This window comes from Callionymus lyra, chromosome 9 (assembly GCF_982586985.1).
Source record: "Callionymus lyra chromosome 9, fCalLyr1.hap1.1, whole genome shotgun sequence".
Lineage (NCBI taxonomy): Eukaryota > Metazoa > Chordata > Actinopteri > Syngnathiformes > Callionymidae > Callionymus > Callionymus lyra.
Window position 1 is genome coordinate 349,321 of NC_141826.1, and position 18,281 is coordinate 367,601.

Sequence of the window (18,281 nt, forward strand, 5' to 3'; positions counted from 1 at the left end):
AACAGACATTTTTATGTGGTGTAGAATTTAGGTTGGTGAAAAGGTAGGGAAGAGTACAGGAGAGTACAGAGTTGGGAAGCAGAGGTAAGGTATGGTCATGGAGAGAAATATAGACCAGTTTACATCATTGTGGAGGAGATCCTGGATCCAGCAGCACCTCCAGAGGTGGAGCCGGAGCTGTGAAGCTCCAGGAAAGATGGAAAAGAAAAGTGTGGTAGAGAGCTTGGTGTCTAAAAACTCTTCCTCCAACAATTTAAGCCTATAGCAGTATAACAAAAAGGGCTGATTCAGGCAGAGCCTGGGTACTATAGGATTCATCTAAAAGTAAAAATTAAAGATTACGCTTGAACATTGAGATGGTGTCTGCGCTCTGGACTGAAGCTGGTAGTTGGTTGGTTTAAGGATTGTAACATCCTAGATCGCTGATTTGTTTGGATTAGACCTGTGATGTATGTTGGTGATTTGTAGGTTAAAAGAAGGATTTATTCTAAATTCTACTGGAAGCCACTGTAAAGGTGACAGCACAGTAGATATGTGACCACACAGTCAGTCAGAAAATTAAGTGAAGAGTTCTGAGAAACTTTTCTCAGCCCCCTGAGCAAAGAGAATTAAGTCCTGATCAAAACACATAGTCAAGGTGCCAAGATTCTTTAAAATTGTGCTAGCATCAGTCCATTATGGAAAGCTAGATCATTAGTTACGGGTTTGTCTAAGATGTTGGATTGTAGAATTGTAGTCGTGTTAGCTCATGACTTTCATATGGTTTCATTGACAAATACAGTTGGTAGTAATCAGCATAAGAATGAATGTTCATAGTGTTTTCTGATAAGATTGCCTATTGGAAGCATATAGATTGTCAGCAGTTCCACTTATACCTATTTGGTTTTCTAGTGTGTAAGGAGGAGCTCTGAAAGTAAGAACCAGAATTTTAAAGTTGATCCTGAAAGAAACTGGAAGCCAGTGAAGAGTTTTAAGGATCCGAGAAATGTGAGTTCTTCTACTAGAGCGGGTCAGAATTCTTGCTGCAGAGTTTTGTATTAACTGCAGGCGAGACAGCTCCTTCTTCTTTAGACACGAAAATAAACTAACTTTTACAATCGTCTAAACGAGAAGACACAAACTTGTACAGATACATTAGAAATAATTAGGCCAAGAGTAAAAACTAAGTCTAAAATGTGTCCTTTTCGGTGGGTGGGTTCAGAAACATGTTGCTCAAAATTAAAGGCTTCAGTCAAAGTTAAAAGTTCTTTAGCAGAGCAAGATGTGTTATCATCAACATGAAGTTTAAGGCTCCAAGAATAAGAACAGATTCCATTTGAATAATGGAAGATACAAGACACTAAAGTCCTAACAGCCAAACCATCCCACTACAAAAGGAGGTTGAAGAATAACTGAAATCTGACAAATGTCTAAGATGATCAAGTTTAAAAAACATTTAAACAAGAAGGATCTTCCAATCAGAGGGAGTGAGACAATGTTTAGTGGGGCATTCAAGTTCTCCAAATGTTTTGCTTGGTTATTTATACATTTGTGTGTGGTGCGACACAATAACTTTTTAGGAAATGCGAATGTAGAAAGAAGAATTTAGGAATCTCTTCAAATTTTTTCATGGTGAGGAGAAGAGAAAAGGACTGTGCACAAGTTTATCCTTTAATGCAGCATAAACTTTACTTAACAAACACAAAGTAAGGCTAAGCAATAAGTGCTGCAGGACCGACTCTCTGGTGGCAGACCATAGTCATCTCTGGACACAGTGGAATGTGCTCAGTGTCATCATACCAATTTATTATGGTTCAACAAACCCAACTGTACTAAATTATTCATGTTGCATGGAAATTATGTTTAAAACTGTTACTGTGGAAGAACTATAAATCTCCATCCTCGCATCCTTGGGCAATAAATGCATCTTAGTTATTTATTAACAACTAAAAATTGTTTTAGAGCAAACATCAAGAGTTTATATTGGTTGGTAACCATTACCTGGGAGGAGAGGGTGGAGGAGGCCCAAGAAAGGTAGAGGGAAAAGTACCAAGAATTGGTGGAAGATCAGTATCCAAGTTAAAAATAAATAAAGATAAAAAAGCAGATATCGTAAAAAAAACATATCTGATCATTTCTGGAGCAGAATTAAGTAGAATTTGATTTATTTTGACAACGGAGAAAAAAAGAAAACAGTTGTAAAAAGTAAAAAAACATTTTTTAACGTCCTCTTGAATTATGTAATACTTAACAACCATATATGTTTACTTCAATGAAGGATTGTGAACAGACAAGCATCCATCACACTGCTATGGATGTATTAATCTACCCCTTATACAATTGTACATTACTTCTTATACAATTGTACATTACTTCTCAGACAAAGGTATAGTAGGCATTGTAAACAAAGGTATAGTAGGCATTGTAAATTTTTTTTTTTTTTTAGAATCCCTTATTAGTCCCGCGAGGGGAAATTCAGCCATTCACACATACTGATGTGAGTAGGCATGCACACTTGCGCCAAGTTCACCATCAGGAGCAATCAGGGTGAAGTGTCTTGCTCAGGGACACAACAACACAAGCTTGTCTGGAGCTGGGATTGAACCTGCAACCTTTTGGACTGCAGGCAACCACTCTACCATCTGAGCTATGTCGCCCCTCTAATGCAGAATTAAGGTAGGACAAGACCACACTTGTGTTACCAGCTTGTGAGAAGTACGATGTGTTTACTCATGAAACCAATTGGCACTTTATTGGCCTATTGTGTATTAGCGTTGCATTTATTCAAGTGAAGCACATTTAGCCAAGCCCACAATTTACTGCTGTAGCGATTACTGTGGTTGTTTGCTCTCTTCTCTCAAACCTCTCCGTAGCACAGAGGAGACACGTTGGTTAATCATGAAAATGTCTGTGCTACATTTTTTTTTTTCCATCTTGTAATTGGATCAACAGGAGATCAATTCTTCTGCAGTACAACAGTTGTTAAAAGCCAAACAGCAAACAATGTTTGCATTTTACAAAACATTTACTGTCTATCATTGCATTGTTAATGTGCATTTGTGTATTTGGTTTTTCCGATGTACTGAGTGGTAGCAATCACCACAACAAAATCATCAAATCCACAAGGAAAAAGTTAAACATTCTATTTAATATTTAGTTACAAATTTACAGTGTGTATGATTTGCAGGAACAATCCTGCAGTCCTTTAAGTGACAAAGCTACTTCTGGCAGTCTCATTACTGGCCTACACAGCTTCCTTATTTACTATTACTGCTACAATTCTGTCACACATTAGCCAGTATGTCTTACTTCACTCACTCGCTAATATCTGATTGAGACTAAGGTGCTTTGCTAAAATAGAAATTAATAAGTATCAGAATCCTTTTTTTTTGCAATTAATAGTGGAGAAGGTCCACTAATTTGGAATTTGTTTTGGTCCACTGTGCAACATACATCAATAAACATCAAATATTATAATAATAATAATAATAATTCTTTGCTCAGCCTTTCCTAACCACTATAGACTGCACTTGCTTCAACCAAAGGGGGGGCATTTGACATTATAAAAACCATAAAACAACCGGTGGAATGATGGAACGTGAATTTGTCATCACAGTCACATGCAAATGACATTACTTTACTGTATATGCTTTTGCTAGGTTATATTTTCTACTGTTGCTAGTTAATATCATTGTGTTCATCCTGCGGTGAGGTATCCATTGTCCAACAGTTTTTCATAAATAGCAAGTGTAAGCTTAGTTGTTTTTGTTGTGGTACATTCAATATTGGACCTGATTAAGGTCAGATTTGTTGCAAGAATCCTTCCAAAACCTTCCTAGATGCTGATGGACCTTCAACAACATCATTCACTTGTCATTGCCTTCCATTCTTATAACCTTAGCTACAAACCAAGCTTCAGGCATAGTTATTGTCCTGTTAATATTGTACCGCCTAATTCAATATGTAACAACTGGATCGATAAATGATTGATTGGCTGGCTAAATGTTTCAAACAGATAATTAAGAATAGAAGACAGCAGAATACAAATATTAGCATCATACATACAGCATATTAATATATAAAACACCCCCACAGCGGCAGTGATGTTATTTTCCAGCATTTAAAAACGTGTTAGGAGCCAAACTCCATTAAAGCATTAACATGTTATCCCGCAGATAAGATGTACAGTTCTAATGTGTCTTCCATGTGGAAAATTCCTTTTCCTCTTCACATGCAATTCTGCTTCTCAGTGTCATCTGTATGTACTGTATGTGACTGGCTACGAAATGTGAGGGAGGGGGATAGGAGTGGGCTCCAATAAGGCTCCGCTGATAAAAATGTATGTTCTGAGAGTTCCGTCACACTTAGGTTAGAGATGGAATTTATGTTTGGATGATTTATTCATTTGTCTACAGAATGGTTAAGGTCTTCATCTTTCTTGTTGTTTTGTGGCAGATAAAAATTAATTAATTAAATTCGGCTGTTCCCTAAACTGTAAACAAGCTAGCAGCATTGGTTTAGCTGTAGAAATGAAGCGCTGCCAATCTTAGGGAGGTTGCTGCCCATATGCCATCTTCTGGGCTGATGGCCCCAGGAATTTAAATTTAAAATGGCACCAGGTCCTGAGGGATAAGCTCTGATTTTGGGGTGAGGGACCAGCTGCAAATGAAATACAGAACAAGAAAGATGATGTGAGGAGTGACACAAGAAGAGAAACATTTATCTATCTTCAATTTTCCTGATGTGAAGTTTCATGCTTGCACTGCATATCAGGAGGTGACAAATTAAGACATCACTGTCATGACTTTCTTTTCTTCACGATCTTGGTTAAAATCAATTTGAAAGAAAATCAGCTTTTTCATTTTTGGACACAAAAATATATAACTGGCTGGGTAATAAGTAATGAGTAGTGTTTCTTTTGTCATCAATATGTTGCCTTGATATTTTTGTTCAGAAAATCCTAAAGCTTCTATCAATTACATTTTTTCAATCAATGACATTTCAGTGAGGGCACAGACCTTTGGAGTGCAGCTCAGACTCATACTGTGATTTTTATCCTTTAGTATTCATTTACCATCACGAGATGCATTTTTTTTAATGCAATTCATATCATCAGTACTTCAATCAAAATTAGCTTCATGGGTCAGCAAATGACAGTAGAATGCCAGAACCAGTTTTCACCCTCCATTAGAAACCAATCACAAAGTCAATCAAGCCGGAGTGTGGCAATGGCCCCCTACAGAATCCAGATGATAATATAGAATACCACTAAATCCTTTAATCCTTCTTATTTCATTATTTTATTAAAATTCAGTCATATTCTTTTGAAAACGGACAGAAAATCAATCAATGAATTGCTCAATATAGCACCTTCCTGGTGTCAAACTATAGTTTATTAGCCGTGAGAGATCTTCATTATATCTGTAAAGCTTGGACTTATCTAATGAATCAACTTTTAAATAAAAAAAAACATAACAAGATACATCTGCATATCATGATGAAAGCAATACAAAAAACTACTTTCAGGCTTGTAGATGACCACAGGACCACAGAAAATAGACTGAAAATGGAAAAAGGACACTTATTTGGACCCACTCTAATTAACTATGTGGTATCTTTTTCATTTTAAAATGCCAATTTTATTTGCCAACAATAAAACTGTGTGTCTTGGCTACAATTTTATGAGGTTAGTTATCTTCTTTGATGTGACAGTTGGCCAAGTTGGTCGCTGCCATACTCTGAAAGAGCTTTTGACACTAGATCTACTCACCTCCCAGACCAGGACGCAAACGGTTGTCGTAGCCATCCAGCAGACTATCCAAAATACGTGTGAAATAGGTGATGTTGGTTTTAGTGGCATCAGATGTGGCTCCAACACTCACTGATCTGGCCAACGCACACAAAAAAGACATTTAAATAAAACAGATTAAATTTAAAAACATTTCTTCACCTGTGTTATAGAGGGGACAAAAAAGGGGTCGCTGTTATCTGGCAGAGATCCCTTCTCTGCCCACACAAATGCACACATTATTCCTCCTCATCCACGCACTGATGACCCAGTTCAAGCCAGAACATTTCTGAGCCATCTGATCTTGACGCCAAAATCCCAACTGATAATGTAAATGCGCAAATTCAAAGTGAATTTGTTCACGTTTAAAATCTCAGCTTGATGGCCGACAATTTCCGTGCAACAGCCCAAGTTCATGGGTGTAATCTGTCTACAATTAGGGAACATTAGGCACTGTACATGCAGCACTAATAATTTTGTATCATTTGGGTATTTACAGTTTGACAACATTCCTCTAATTACCATTAGTGAAGTAGCGTGATTGATGTAGTCTACTTACTGGAAACACTTTCAGTTACAATACTTTACAATAATGCTGTTTCTGCTCTAGAATTCTATCAGCAACAGGTCTTGGGAAACCACTGCTTACGGAACTTTACGTTTCTATCATAGGTTGATTTGTATTTTGAGATTTGTGGAAACTTGGAAATACCATGGAGATAAATGGAGTCAAGCTAACATTACACATTTTTAATATTTGTTAAAGTACTTTAGGAAGATACATAAAAGCATCATTCATTATGTCAATAATTTCACTCAGCATTTTACAATGTCACTGCTCCCTGAGCAAATGTATAGTCAACCACTTAGTAGTGATGGGCTGATGAAGCTTCATGAAGCAGGGTCATGTTGTTTAGAGGTAAGTAGTTTGCACCATAAGTTTAAAAATGTGATCTCTGGAGAAACCTCAGCTAGCTTAGGGAGAATGTTTCACCCTTACCTATTGCCATAACAATTATTTTATATTATTATTATTTACTAAATATGTTTATCACCAACACTGGGCTGGTGGTTTATGCAGACTGTTTGAATTAGAACTGCCCCATGTCACTAATAATTTAATTCAGAAGTGGTAAACTAAAAATTAACTAAACATGACAAAAAAAGTAAATAAATGTGTAATTGATAGATTATTGCTTTGTTCTATTTAAACATTTTTTGGAAATAAAGGAACATGCATTTGTGGGCTGAGCAACAGAAACAAGTATCTTGGATATGTATGGATAACAACAATAAAAAATGTGACAAATGTTCTCTGCCCCGTCAAACAGCTTATTTTTTATAATTATTATAATAATGTGCTTTGATTTATCCGAGGCAAAGGTGCTGCCAATCGGGTGCAGATTGGAGTTAATTGTTTGGAGTGAGCCGGTGTACTGTCCAAACTAAAGAACAAGTTCAATATAATGGTGGATGTCAGAGACAAGCCTCTAAGTGGGCGTCCCAAGACAACGACACCACAAGGAGAATGTTTCCTCACCCTCTCAAAACTAAGGTGTCGCAGGCCTCATCTACAGATTTGCATTTAAGGATTGTAGAACCATATGAAGATAAAGAGATAGCAAGATTGATTCTTTAACTAGCGGCATGGGATTGCCTCGTAGCAATCGAATCTTGCTATATCTTTGCATCTCCACAGTCTGGGACCAATCCACCCTCTAAGATGACAATACTCGCCCCCCCCCCGGCATGAGGTTTAACAGAGACTACGAACAAAATGTAGTGGAGTGGAGAGGATAAAATGAACTGCCAGAAGTCATGACCTCTATCTTATTGAAAGTGGGATAAGGCTGGGCGTGCTATTAATACAAGAGAGATCAACGCAGCCACGTTGGCTGACTTGTGACATGCTGTTTCAAAATGGGATACCATCCCACCACAGCAGTGTGTGAACAGGCTGGTGACCAACATGAGGAGGAAATGCCAAGCTGTTGTGTGTGTGTATAGTTCATCCACATGCTAATGAGCACTCTCTTGTTAAAAAATTAAATTGGTAAAACCTACTCCTTATTCTCCCTTCTGCTTGCTGGAAGACGGATAGTAGGAAACTATTCAATTTTGATCATACAAGATTATTTTTTTTTCGATATTTACAAGTTTGACTAATTCTCTAAGATGTCCCTCATGCACCCCCTGAAAATGAATGTGCTGAGGGCACAGCAGAGACAGAATATCAGTGTTATGAACCCTACTAGTCGGTGCACTTGTAGGTTAAATTGGCATAAATACATAGTAACAAAGTAAAAGCCTTGTCTAATCTAATTTCCATTTGAACTGTTCTTATAAGTTTATTTGTGTAAGTATTTTTTTATGGACCCTTATGCTGCTTCTAAGACATTAATTCAGTCAAAACAATTCATGTTTTATAAGTGTGTTTTTGTTTTTTTCAATACATTATTCCCTTTTAATTACCTCCTATCTGTTTCAGACAGTTAAAGCTGGGGTAAAGGTAGCAGTGATGGTGGTGGAACACAATATGCCATTTGCAAAAACCGAAGACTGCAGCCCATTGTGAAATAATGTTTTAAAGATTTAAGTGCCCCAAACAAAGATGTGCTAACAAGAAGAGAATGTAATAAGAATTATTATTTAAATGTATAATTTGGCTGTTAAATCTACCATGGTGCCACAATAATAGATGAAATTGAAGATTCAAAATATACAGTATGTTCATTCGGTTTCAAATGCACTGAAATAAAAGGCTCCTTATTTGGTGGTGATGATTTAACAAATCATTTCTCCAAAAGTCTACAATTAATAGATATAATATTTTGGGATAAAACAAATTATACCTTTTCTAGAATAGATCTATGGTCATCGATTGTAACTTGGGATAGTTATTGATTTGTACGATTATCTTTGACAATGACATGTATAAGTCACAATAATATGTTTGATTTCTCGATTTTTACGAAATTCTACTCTTTTAAAAAAAAATTTGTAATATTAAATTATTATTCTATTTTTTGCATATTAAACACAGTATGTTCATATATTCAATTATTTTAAAACGATTTGTTGAATGACAATCTAAATTCGTTTTAAACAATCTATATGTCAAAAATAAATGGACTAATGAATGATGATAAAAAATTACGAACGTGCATTTAAAACATTTCAGAGAATCACAGTGAAAATGAAGGCAGACAGTTGCGCTGATCGCTTCTATTAACCTGAACAACTGATAGATTGACAGAAGTAGGATGTTGTTGTCAAATTGAGATATAATGAGATTGAGAGAGTCTTTCACGTGATTTCTTTCTGTTTTATTTTCATCACGTTGTATTTGCAACCGCATTTCTACGGAAAAACCTTTTAATTTTTCTATGGCAGATTATGCACTCCAGATCAGTTTTATGGCAGTTCTTTACTGCGGTCAAGCTATCACACGTTTGAGTTTCGCCACTCTTGAACTGATGTGCCCCTTGTCACTAAACATTACGGTAATATCCCTGAACGCCGTGCAAAAGAATGAGACAAACCCCCGGTTTCAAAAATAAGAGCAACGCTCTGCGTGCCTTTAATCCTTCATTATTACGGTCATACTTGGAACTGAAAGAAACGTTTGTTCTTTATCGATTCATACAACTTTTTGTTATTGTTGGTCATTATTATTTTTCATACAAGGTTTGATTGGTTGAAACAAGTTGAGTTTTAAACAAGTTGCTGTTACATGTCAAACATGACACGTTTGAAGGACTATAAATCAATAAATCTCCAGAGTTCCAATTAATGTCTACTGTGTATGCATTAAAGAGGATGTATACTACTATAATACAAAGTATTATAACATTTGAAAATAGAAATTTATAGATATTGATGTTTAAATATCTACATTTTGTTGCTGTTTCACATGTCAAACATGGGTTTGAGGGACTATAAATCAATACATCTCCAAAGTTCCAATCAATGACAACTATGGATGTATTATAGAGGATGTATACTACTATAATAAAAAGTATCACAACATTTACAAATATAAATGTAGAGATATTAATATTTAAATATTCATATTTTGTAGCTGTTTCAAATGTCAAACATGACAGGTCTGAGGGAGTATAAATCAATAAATCTCCAGAGTTCCAATAAATGACAACTATGGATTTATTATAGAGGATGTATTCTACTATAATATAAAGTATCACAACATTTGAAAATAGAAATTTAGAGATATTGATGTTTAAATATTTACATTTTGTTGCTGTTTCACATGTCAAACATGACAGGTTTAAGGGACTATAAATCAATAAATCTCCAAAGTTCCAATCAATGACTACTATGGATGTATTATAGAGGATGTATACTACTATAATAAAAAGTATCACAACATTTAAAAATATAAATGTAGAGATATTGATGTTTAAATATTTACATTGTGTTGCTGTTTCACATGTCAAACATGACAGGTTTGAGGGACTATAAATCAATAAATCTCCAAAGTTCCAAGCAATGACTACTATGGATGTATTATAGAGGATGTATACTACTATAATAAAAAGTATCACAACATTTAAAAATATAAATGTAGAGATATTAATATTTAAATATCATATTTTGTAGCTGTTTCAAATGTCAAACATGACAGATTTGGGGGGAAATAAATCAATATATCTCCAGAGTTCCAATCAATTACTACTATGGATGTATTATAGAGAATGTATACTACTATAATATAAAATATCACAATATTTGAAAATAGAAATTTAGAGATATTAGGATTTAAATTTAATATTTTGTAGCTGTGTTGCATGTAAAACATGACAGGTTTGAGGGACTATAAATCAAGAAATATTCCAAGTCTCTCTATATAGAGAGAAATATACCGTGTGTATATATATGTATAAATACGTTAAGGTTCACCTTCAACCCAAGCTAGGTTAGCCTGGTCTGCGTGACCAGAATGTCTTCGGTAGCACCAGAGGACAAGAGAACCAGGGTGCAGAAATACAGGAAAAACATGTATGACATTAAAAACTCGAAAAAAAAAAGCCAGAAGAAGCAACTATATTTTACAGTTTATTGTGTCTTCAGAACTCTTGAAAATTACCACTTCAGCGCTGGAGTCACAGCTCAGACCTCACCTAAAAGCCGGAACTTGTCAACTTGTGAGCCCAGACTCACAAGCTTAGATGTTTCCTGTAGCTTTAGGCCTGACCTTGGTTCACACAGTCACACCTTTCTGGGCGCAGTTTCAGTGTATCTGCTAATCAAATGAGGTCTGAATCGGCAGATCTGTTGTGTGGAGTCCCTCAAGGTTCTTTTCTGGGTCCTTTATTGTTTTTGCTGTACTTGATTGCCCTGGGTAAAACCCTTCAGACATTTTCTGATGTTTCTTACCAAAAATATTTGCTGATGACATCCAGCTCTACTGCTCTTTTGATCCAACTGAGCCAAACAACAGCTTAGTCAATTGTTTGCTAGAAATCAAACGGCTGAGTGAAAACACTTTGCAGCTAAATGTGGACAAAACTGACTTTGGTTATTTCTCCTGATAATAAGGTTCCAGGGTTGAATCAATACTTGGGTGACTTAGGTGTCTCTAGTTCAACACTGCATAAAATTGACCAGAAACTGTTTCTTTCAACTGAGAAAAAACTCAAAACTTAGGAAAATATTGTCACAACATGATCTGGAGCTTGTAATCCATGTGTTTGTGTCTTCTCGTCTGGACTATTGCAACAGTTTATTTTCATGTCTTAACAAGAAGGAGCTGTCTCGCCTACAGTTGATACAGAACTCTGTAGCGAGAATTCTGACTCGCTCTAGTTACAGAAGAACTCACATTTCTCCGATCCTTAAATCTCTTCACCGGCTGCCAGTTTCTTTCAGGATCAACTTTAAAATTCTGGTTCTTACTTTCAGAGCTATTCATGGTCAGGCTCCTCCTTACATCAGTGATCTGATCCAGCTACACCCCAGCTCTGGCTCTGAGGTCTGTGGATCAGAATTTGCTTATGGTTCCTCGCACATGGTTCAGGACCAGAGGAGAGAAATCCTTCCAGACTGTTGCTCCTAAACTGTGGAACGATCTTCCTCTCTCTCTGCCCTTGATGGAGTTTACTGACTCCTCCAAGAAACATCTTAAGACACTTTTATTGTAGGCTTTTTCTTGATTCTCTGAGGCTCCTGTGTTCGTCTCGGTAGTTTCTTGACCTTTTAAGCATATAGTTTATCAGCTATTGTCTTAATTGGTTAAGCGCTTTGTGACCCTGGTCTAGATGAGAGCTCTACAAATATTACTTACTTACTTACTTACAGGCACAGAACATGTTTGTGTATGGTATGTGTTGAAAGGATGTTATAGGCAGGATGCATGCCAGGTGCTTGCCAATGCTGAGCTGTATTAGTTATACTTGACCATGAATGAGATTAAGCAAAAGGGTGCATCTTAAAGCTGCACAAGATGGTGTTTGTAGCTCTCATTTAACCCTAATTTCAATATAATTATTTTTTTCTTAATCATGAGAAAATTCTCATTAACCATGGCTTTTCACACAGGAGCCTGTAGAACCCTCATGCCCTGACTGCTAATTAAGGTCATATCGAGTTCACATCTAATGAATAGAGGGGTCACATTTTTTTTGAGATACTCCCAGTGCACTGGGTGACACAAAGGGAAACTATCAGTTTGTTCTGAAATAACGTATATTAGTTATAAAACGTAGTGTGATGTTTTCCCGTGGTGCTCAAAGGATGACATGTGTTCTTTCTCCAGATTGTTATTTTCAAATAAACAGTTACTCTTGGCTTCAAGTACGCAAGACAATCTTCCAACACAAAACAATGGTCTTACTCCTTCAGTAGTCAGCACACACCTGCCCAAACAAAGACTTCAAACAAGAGTTCTCACTTCTGCTGACCCTCCCCCACCTGCCTCAGCTTTGCACCTCAAAGCAACAGCCGCACACACACAAACAAACAAAGTTACAATATATTATTATATATACTAAATGTTTTTGCTCAAATACACTATCTTATGGTGGCCAATAAAGCTCAACAAATGCAAACACAGAGACGAGAACACTTCAAAATTAAGCCACAACAGAAATGTGCAGCATAATTCCTCAGAGGAAGTGATGTCTTTGTGAGTTTGGGGACTATTGTTGAAACACAGAGAGACTGGAGCAACATGAAGCGGAGGATTTGGAACGTAAGAGACTAAAAAGTAAGTACATTTCATCTAATGTCATGCTCCGAGTGTCATAAATCATTGATATTTACGGTATATTAATTAATATTTTATTGTTCTTTTAGCTTCTCCGTGTTAACGTCAGGGTTAATCTTACAAATAAAGCAAACTAATGATTTAACTCAATCAAATTCATGGATGGGTTTGTTTGTTTGTCTGTAATAATGTTAATGAAAGGGAAGATTCAGAAAACCCTTTAAAGGAAATTCTTCATTGTTTATAATATTAAGGTGTAGTTGATTTGTCGTGTATCAGTGATGTTTAATATAAATGATAGTTGAGTAAATGTAAGTAAGTAAGTAAGTAATTTGTATTTATATAGTGCTTTTCCAGACCAAGGTCACAAAGGGCTTAAACAATCAAAACAATATCCAATAAAGTATACCTGTATACTTTAAAGGTCAAGGTAACACTGAGAACAACACTGGAGTTCCAGAAAATCCAAAATGTTTAACAATGAATGTCTTCTTTGTTCCCCTGTAGATCTCAGTCCACCTCATGCAGCTGAAAGATGTTAACCTGACATCTGTTAGAGGAAAGTACTCACTAATTAACTTACTTACTTTCATTTAAACCAGGGCTACATTACAAGTTATAGTACAATGCAGCGCTTCCAAAATTAAAGGCCTATATCAAAATGTCCCCCCCTCTTCTGCTATACCTGACGTTAAAGATTACAAATATTACACAGATTTTACATTCTCTTCATTGTAAGGAAGTGGTGTGGTAGACCTATCAATGCATACCTAGATGTCTATTATGATGGATAGATTCGACATAGTTGTCTTCTTAGGCTTCTTAAGTTGAAGCTTTTCTCCTGATTACGGTGATATTTAAGACTGAAAATCAAATCAATTAAACAATTTAAAATAAATGTTCCTGTTAAAGGCTTGGGGCAGACTGTACACTTAACATAACATTATATTTTATGGACACACATGTGTTGATTGAGTCTTTCATTGTCTCAGCAACATTGTGAGTGGTCAAAAACTGCAAAGATTAGTGCATCATTTTTTAATAGAACATATTATAGATGGATTTTACAACTTCCTTTAAAAAGGCTGTCAAAGAAGAGGGAGAGTCTCGGACAGGAAATGCTTAAAGCCTAAGGTAATTACATAAATTCAACTTTTTTGGTTTAGTATTGTGTTGTTCATTGCCATAATGAGGTCCCTTTTTTTCTGCTCCAGTTTTGATTATTACAACAACTGCGGCATGTGTGCCACTGCTGAACCACCAGGCCAAGGAACAGGACTCATTGACTAGGTAATTATAATTCTCATTATATAGATAAAAGGAAAATGTGTATGCATTTCAAAAAATGTAATTGTTTCTTTGATTGTAATCTCCAGTGTTCAAAATGCAAAGGTGGTATCATCAAGGTTGCCTTCAGATGACTGCACCACAATTGAAATTGACGACTAGAATTGTTGTCTTTGCTAGGTTGAATTGTTTAAATATGTTGTTCTTATTATTGTGTTCCCTTTAACATCTGCGATGTTAAATAAAACTTGCAATCAATTTAAAAGCTTCCCACACTTGTATTAACATTGGGAAATGTCATGTTATAGCTGAAGTAAGATTATTTAATAATTCATATCTGTGTTTTTATTTTATTTACTGTATACTCTCTCAAACCTGTCATGTTTGACATTTGAAACAGCTACAAAATATGAATATTTAAATAGTAATATATCTAGATTTCTATTTTCAAATGTTGTGATGCTTTATATTATAGTAATATAAATCCAATATAATTCATCCATACATGTCATTGGTTGGAACTCTGGAGATTTATTGATTTATAATCCCTCAAATCCGTCATCTTTAACTCAGCTCCGAAATATGAATATTTAAATCTTAATATCTCTAAACTTCTATTTTCAAATGTTATAATACTTTATATTATAATAGAATACATCCTCTTTAATACATCCACAGTTGTCACTGATTTATAATCCCTCAAACCTGTCATGTTTGACATGTGAAACAGCAACTTGTTTAAATCTCAACTTGTTTCAAACAATCCGAATTTATGTCAAAAAATAATGACCAACAAAAACGAAAAGTTGTATGAATCGATTAAGAACAAACGTTTATTTTACAGTACCGAGTGTGACCGTGATCATGAAGGTTTAAAAGGCACACAGAGCGTTGCGCTGATGTGCTGCTCTTATTTTAAAACCGGGGGTTTGTCTCATTCTTTTGCACGGCTTTCGGGGTTATTACCGTAGTATTTAGCGAAAAGGGGCACATCAGATCTAAGAGCGGCTCAGTTGACCGGCGAAACTCGAACGCGTGACAGCTTGACCGCAGTCCCTCACTGCGCATCTGTGGCTAGCTTGATAGAGATGCCATGGTCAAAGAAATAAATGAAAAAAACAGGACAGAGTGTAGATCTTCCCATCGCTCTCAGACTAGGGATGCTTAAAGGGGCAGCACTCACCTGGTGTTCCAGAGAGACGTGAGCGCCAGGCAGCTGAGGAGGAGAGACGCGCTCCTCCTGCTCCACATGACTGCTTCAACACCTACACACATCACAAAACACCTCGACATGTCAGTGGGTCACGTTTTTAACATACACCTGCAGCCATTATGTCAGCCGGGGGTTCCCTCTCAGTGGGAGGAATAACAAGCGAGTGAGAAGAATTAGTATTCACTGTCATGTCCCACTCCTCATGTTACTGACGCCAAAAAAACAACACAATCTTTGTCACCCATAAAACCCACATCAAATGAATAAGTTATTTCACATTTGTGTCGACCAGTCAAAGCGGAGCCACACCGTTGAATTTAAATATTTCTTTTGTGCTGACGGTTAAAATAACAAGTGCTCAAGGTACCTGCTGCTACCAGATGTGTCCGAGATTTAAAGAAAGTTAAAGACAATTCAGGTGTCTCCTCTGCTCCTGTTGGTTCCAAGTCTGTCATGAGAACAAAGCTGCGAGCTCTGACAAATCATAGTACCCGCCAGCAGGAAAGCACCATGCATCCGCTGGCTTTCATAGTGACCCCCCAGTAATGAACTCAAATGTTGTATTCATATAAAAAATAATAATAAAGGAAGCAGGCGGCCGTGCTGGTATTCCTAAATGTCCTTGCTCATCGCTCCTCAGCTGGTACAAACTGGATAAAAGTCGTGATAAGCAAGAAGCACATCTCAGTCTCCCTCATCTCCCTCACACCAAAACTACAAAGGATGATGAGGAGGAGACGCACTGGGTCCTAGAGCCAGCAAAACTCACTCACCATAAGGAGAGAAATTCCTGCGTCTGATGTTGGATAACTAGAAATTGATTAGAAAAAATGCACACAGCAGTCACAGAGGGCTGGTGAGTCAGAGGCCATGGAGTGACATATGTGATGCGGGAATTGACTTTCTATCTATTTGCATATATTATACTGGCTTCTTCTACTGGATTTATGTCAATGTATTAGCAATGTCACCCAGAGAAACTGGACAGTTTAAGAAAACAAACGGTGAGTGCAAGGATTTTATATAGCCATTGAAACATTTTGAAAATGCCTTTGCTCCTTCAGAAGAAAAAAAATGCTTCAATGCATTCACTTGTATGTGTCGTGCAAGGTCTAGAAGAGTACTGAAGTGTTTGTTGAAGTGACTTTGATTTTCTTTTTTTAGCGAAAATCTCATAAATTCATCTCATGGCTTTTCTTCAAAAATAAAAAATAAACTTTAAGGTAACTTTTCATCTTTTAACAACGTATATAACATGACTTTTAAAGGGCTGATGTAAGTAAGTAAGTAAGTAAGTAATATTTATTTATATAGCGCTTTTCGAGACCAGGGTCACAAAGCGCTTTAACAATCAAAACAATACTCAAAACAGTACATACTTCAAAGATCAAGACAACACCGAGAACAACACAGGAGTTCGAGAAATTCAAGGAAAAGCCTGAACAAATAGAAACGTCTTAAGATGTTTCTTAAAGGAGTCAGTAGACTCCATCAAGCGCAAAGAGAGAGGAAGATTGTTCCAAAGCTTAGGAGCAACAGCCTGAAAAGATTTCTCTCCTCTGGTCCTGAGCCGTGTGCGTGGAACCATAAGTAGATTCTGATCCACAGACCTCAGAGACCGAGCTGGGGTGTAAGGCTGGATCAGATCAGTGATGTAAGGAGGAGCCTGACCATGAATAGCTCTGAAAGTAAGAACCAGAATTTTAAAGTTGATCCTGAAAGAAACTGGAAGCCAGTGAAGAGTTTTAAGGATCGGAGAAATGTGAGTTCTCCTACTTGAGCGGGTCAGAATTCTCGCTGCAGAGTTCTGAATCAACTGCAGACGAGACAGCTCCTTCTTGTTAAGACATGAAAACAAACTGTTACAATAGTCCAGACGAGAAGAAACAAACGCATGGATTACAAGCTCCAGATCATGTTGTGACAACATTTTCCTAAGTTTAGTGTTGCTTTGAGCATCCTGCAGCATCTTGAGTCAGCTGCAAGGTCAACTCTTTAACCATGGAACACCTTCTGGTGATGAAGCGGTGACCGGACCCTGCCATCCCATGCAGCTGGCCAATCTTATTGTCTTGATCCACAATTATTGTACCTTCTCCTCAACCATAGCCAGAAGCTTACTTTTATGCTTACTCAGCAAGGGCGATTGTTTTCCTTCCAAGCTTAGCCTCAGTTGTTCCCACGCCCTGAAGCAGCCTTGTTGTTGAGGTGCCATCATAACTCCAACAGCCTACTTCCACCGGGTAGATGTTAGTGGACAAGCCTGCCTCAGCGGCCAGATCAGAGTACTTTGCTGCTCTACGCGTATGGGTGGAATGGCATGGACTTGGTAGCGGTATACCAAGGCACTGAGAGTGTCTGGCCGGAGTGAAGTGGAGGTAATCTCGAGGTGAAAATGAAGCTGTTTACAGATGTCGACCTTCATGTTCAAGTGTCTTGCCAGAGAATGGACTCTACTTGGGCCTTGGTGGTTGGTGAAGCCTTTGCCTTCCTCTGGTCTCACAAACCTGACAGGAAGTTCTTTGTCTATGGGTTGGTTGGAAACGCTTTGTCTTTAGCTCTGTAGAACTTGGGCCAATTTTGTATATAATATAATAATAATTTATATTTGTAGAGCGCTTTTCGAGACCAGGGTCACAAAGCGCTTAAACAATCAAAAAAATACTCAATAAAATATATACTTAAAAGGTCAAGAAAACACAGAGACAAACACAGGAATCTCAGAAATTAAAGGAAAAGCCTGCACAAATAAAAAGGTCTTAAGTTGTTTCTTGAAGGAATCAGTAGAC

General features: G+C 36.9%; 1 protein-coding gene across 1 annotated transcript in view; it reads right to left on the reverse strand.

The window, feature by feature from the left end:
• Nucleotides 1-16,180, reverse strand: part of gabra2b (gamma-aminobutyric acid type A receptor subunit alpha2b) — a 42,436-nt gene extending 26,256 nt beyond the window's left edge. Inside the window, exons 1-3 of the mRNA XM_087799515.1 lie at nucleotides 15,860-16,180; nucleotides 15,463-15,544; nucleotides 5,750-5,865 (exon numbers count right to left, since the gene is read on the reverse strand). Coding sequence (XP_087655641.1) covers nucleotides 5,750-5,865; nucleotides 15,463-15,544; nucleotides 15,860-15,947 — 286 coding nt within the window. The 5' untranslated portion in view covers nucleotides 15,948-16,180. The remainder of the gene's footprint in view (nucleotides 1-5,749; nucleotides 5,866-15,462; nucleotides 15,545-15,859) is intronic.
• Nucleotides 16,181-18,281: the final 2,101 nt, after the last annotated feature.